Source organism: Myotis myotis, unplaced genomic scaffold (genome assembly GCF_014108235.1).
Source record: "Myotis myotis isolate mMyoMyo1 unplaced genomic scaffold, mMyoMyo1.p scaffold_m19_p_5, whole genome shotgun sequence".
NCBI lineage: Eukaryota > Metazoa > Chordata > Mammalia > Chiroptera > Vespertilionidae > Myotis > Myotis myotis.
Genome location: NW_023416357.1, coordinates 42,953,356 through 42,957,917, shown reverse-complemented (window position 1 = coordinate 42,957,917; position 4,562 = coordinate 42,953,356). Strand labels below are relative to the sequence as shown.

The window sequence follows — 4,562 nt, the reverse complement described above, 5'->3', positions numbered from 1 at the left end:
GTGAGTGGGAACCCGGCGGCTGCAGGGCGGGAGCAGGGGCTAAGGCGGACTCTGGCCTTAGGGGTGCTTCGGCTTCTGAAAAATGGGCATTCGGATTTCTTCTTGATTTATGTTTTCTTTTCCATGCACAAAGTGCAAAGTGATACAGATCAAAGGGTTCCCAGTGCAAAGTCTCTTCAACTCCAAACCCCTTCCCCAGTCACTATAGTGCTATAGTGCCTTTGTATCTGCCCAGAGAGGATCTATGTGTCTGCAAACACAGGTGTATATATATGTTCTTCTGTGGCTCCCTTACACATTGCTTTTTACAATATGCCTTGGAGAAGCTCGTGCAAATAAATGGTAAACCACAGAGCAGTGATTTTAATTAGAGAAGCCTATGTACGGTGAGAGGAAGTTAAATGAGGAAGAAAGTTTTACTCCATCTGGGTCTCTTCAACCTGGAAAACAGTGGAGGGAGGTGACCCAAGAATTATGGGTACTAAACTTCATGATGATTATGGTTTTTCATGGGATAAAATGATTATAAGTATGTCCTTGAAATAGAATGAGAAAAATTATTCTCTCTAGATCCTCTGAAAAAAAGAATTCACCTGTTCAATTCTTTAGCTATATTAATTATCTACAATGAACCAGAATTACACAACCAGGTTGCCTAAGTTAGATTTTTTTAAAAAAAATACATATCTTTTTTATTTCAGAGAGGAAGGGAGAGGGAGAGAGAGATAGAAACATCAATGATGAGAGAGAATCATTGATTGACTGCCTCCTGCATGTCCCCCATTGGGGATCAAGCCCACAAACCTGGCATGTGCCCTTGACTGGAATCGAACCTGGAACCTTTCAGTCCACAGGCTGATGCTCTAGCCACTGAGCCAAACCAGCTAGGGCCTAAGTTAGATTTTAGATGCCTTAAAAAAAAAACCAAAAACAAAACAAAAAACCAACAACAAAAAACTGTCGCTACCATAGTGCCGGGAGCCGGTCCATGCTTGCTGTTTCAAGGGACCTGGCATATATGGCATACTGTTCTTAATATGTTTGCTCACCTTCTTGGCACTATGTGTTTTAACCAAGGTCTCTGAGAAAGGTTGTTTCCCCAGGTAGGGATTTTCCCCTGAAGTTAGGGAGGGAATAAAACCTCTTAACTAAGTGCCAGGTGGGTAATTAATCACTTTAACTACGAACAATCATGCTTAAGCTGCATAATCTTTACTCCCTGGAATGGAGATAAGAAACGCCCTAACCTTTGAAATAGAGATTGATAGGATTGGAATCAACTGGTATAAATACAGATGTAAGAAGACAGAACCAAGAGAGATAGAACCTAGGCACAGAACCTACACAGAAAGTTCTCTAGAGACAGAAGAACTTCGCTAGAGAGAACATGGCAAAAGATCCTGGACAGAAACTGGCCTCAGAACCTAGAGACAGAACTTAGATTGAGAGAACATGGCAAAAGATCCTGGACTGAACCTGACTACAGAAATTGGCAAGAGAACCTGACTAGAACCTGGTGACTGAACCTGGCTGGAGAACCTAGCGAGGGAACATGGCTACAGAACCTGGCTGGAGAACCTGGAGAACCTAGCAAGAGAACATGGACACAGAACCTGGCTGGAGATCCGAACCAGAACTTCAGTGGAGATCCTGAACAGAACTTGGCTAGAGACCCTGACAAGAGAACCCGGCTATGATGATCAACTGAACGCTGCCTCTGTGTCGTTCCTTCTTCGCCGACTCCGTCCACACCTTTGGGGACCCCTGGACCTGCTGGGGCTGGACCCCAGCACCATAGCCTAGTACAGTGATGGCGAACCTTTTGAGCTCAGCATGTCAGCATTTTGAAAAACCCTAACTTAACTCTGGTGCCGTGTCACATATAGAAATTTTTTGATATTTGCAACCATAGTAAAACAAAGACTTATATTTTTGATATTTATTTTATATATTTAAATGCCATTTAACAAAGAAAAATCAACCCCAAAAAATGAGTTCACATGTCACCTCTGACACACGTGTCATAGGTTCGCCATCACTGGCCTAGTAGATCTACCTTCTTTTTTTTTTTTTTTTTAATTTTCTTCCAGAAAGGACAACCCACCATTACCTGCAGAAACAAGATGGAAAGACAGAGCAGAGACAGTGATCATTGGAGGTGGCTGTGTTGGTGTGAGTCTGGCTTATCACCTAGCCAAAGCAGGGATGAAGGACGTGGTCCTCCTGGAGAAATCGGAGCTCACTGCTGGATCTACCTGGCACGCAGTAAGGAAAGCGCCTCACAACTGTCATGTTCACTGAGTTGTGCACTAGGGCAATGGGTTTCCTTCCCATTCACAACACCCCTCTGCTGCCTCGTTAGAGTGAGTTCCCTTTCAACAGTGTTGCATTTGGGTTGGCACACTTCCAAGTGGTGGTCAGCATTGATGCTGTCTTTATCTGGAACATATGGCTTCTGGATTCACATCCTAGCTCTGCCATTTTCTACCCAAGTGACTTATGGCAAATTACTTAAGTTTCCATTTCCTGGGATGAGTAAGGCACTTGGATGTGTAAAATGGGATTATTAATAGTACCTACCTGCTAGGATTGTGATGAAGATTGAGTTAATATGTGTAAAGTTATTCAACAAATGTAAAGTGTTTAGTAAATGGTATCCTTTGTATCAAAGAACAGCAGCTGGGTGATCCTGAATATGGCAGAGACCTTCAACTACATTCCCCTCACCTGGCTGTAGTGGTCCTTTTCATTGACTTATTTATTATTTTAATTTTGTGTTGTGAGAGAATAGGTTGACTACATGAAGACTTAACTAGGAGGACTGAGAACAGCTTTTCTGTTAAATAATGCATGCAGCCAAGTCAGTCTCACGTATTTGATGGTATATGCATAATTGTTCCAGTGCTATAAAATAACTGGGCTAAACTGGAAAGCTGCTCAGGTAAATGAGGTGATTGACACTGCTTTCATGCTGTCAAACCAGTTATTTCTGAAGTCAGCTAAGAATGGGAGAGAGGGGACGTTTTTATGACTGTCAGTACAGCTTTCTTTTGAAAGAAGAGTTAAGCAGTGTTAGCTCAACTTTCAGTCCTTAGCTTTCCTTTCTGTCATTTGCTTTCTTCTGTTGAGACAAGAGAAAACCCTGCTTTTAGGGTTTTCATCCAGACCTGCTCAAGGTGTGGGCTGGAGGTTGAGCACTGAAATGGCTGCCTGCCTCTAATTGACTGTGGAGGAGAGTGCAGCCAGATTTCAACCCAGTTGGCCCCAGAGTCTAGTGGCCACAGAGTCTGACCACGTGGTTGGATGGAGGCTCCTAGAAAAATCCTAGCAAACCCATCTTCTCTTTCCTCTCCTTCTCTCCCCTCAGTCTGGGAGAGAGGCCAAGGCGCCTAGTCCTCCTGAGTGTAATTTCAGAACCTTCACAGGCACACTGTATTTTGTTTTGCCAGTTCTCCCTCAGCATGCTTCTTCCTACCTGGAGATGGGCCCAGGAAGCCACCAACACTCCTGGCTCTTCTCCCCTCCCTGCACTAGACTTTCTATATGGGCTTTTTACTATCATGGAAAAGAAAGCCCGTGTTTCTCCTATAGCCCTCCTATAACTTCTCCTTGCTAGACATTCAGTCACTCTTCCAACAGATATTTTCTAAGAGCCTATGTGTCGAGCCGGTGCTTTTAGGGGAGGACACAGCAGTGAACAAAACACAGTCCCTGCCCCCGTGAGCCACACTTGCGCAGGGCAGACAGAAAACACACAAGCAGCGCTTGGGAGTAATCAGTGTCATGAAGAAGAGGGTAAAAGGATAAAGAATGATGGAGGAGGAAGAGTCAGGAGGCTATTTTAAAGAGTAGGGACAAAGTAGAAGTGAGTGAGTGAGGAGGTTGGGAGGCTGTCCAGGCAAGAGCATGTAGGCAGAGGGAAATTTAGGCACGTGGAAATATCCTAAGTGAGAGGCTTACACCCTTTAACACTTTCAGCTTGTTAAATATTATTAATATTTTAATTACTTATTTGCTCATTTATATTTGATTGATTTGATATGGCCTGCATTAGAGAATAGATAACTGAATTCCCTGCAATTTTACTTCTTAGACATCCCAAGAATTAAAAAAAGAGAAGGCAACATACCCTTAACCTAAGTTCTTTTAAGAAAAGTGGGCCAAGTTTTTAATATGCTAGTTTCTAGTTAAATGTTAACTGTGCAAAACAATTTCCCTTAAGCAAAGAGATACCAGAGTGGGTGGGGAAGGCATGGTCCTGGTTTGTGAACAAAGTATTATGCAATGGTTTACAACATTGGATTCATGCAGTGTGGGCTCAAGATGGAGTCAGGCAGCAGAAGCAAGGCACTTGGCCCCCAGAGAAATGAAGGAAAAGAAAAGAGGGTTGCCCTGGGAACCCGAGTCTATGCAGTTTTGCAAGTCAAGGAGGCCTCCCTCTGAGGAGTAACATGAAAGAAACCCCATGTATTAGGAATTTTTAACACAGAAATACTTGCAGCAGATATGAGAATGTGGAAGGTTAGGGAGCCAGTTAAAGGGGTAGAATACAAAAAATAAAG

The 4,562-nt window shown here is 43.3% G+C and overlaps 1 protein-coding gene across 1 annotated transcript in view; it reads left to right on the top strand.

The window, feature by feature from the left end:
* The window catches only part of DMGDH (dimethylglycine dehydrogenase), a 57,367-nt gene that overhangs the window by 168 nt on the left and 52,637 nt on the right, over positions 1-4,562 (top strand). Inside the window, exon 2 of the mRNA XM_036310238.1 lies at positions 2,091-2,265. Within this exon, the coding sequence (XP_036166131.1) occupies positions 2,091-2,265 (175 nt within the window). The remainder of the gene's footprint in view (positions 1-2,090; positions 2,266-4,562) is intronic.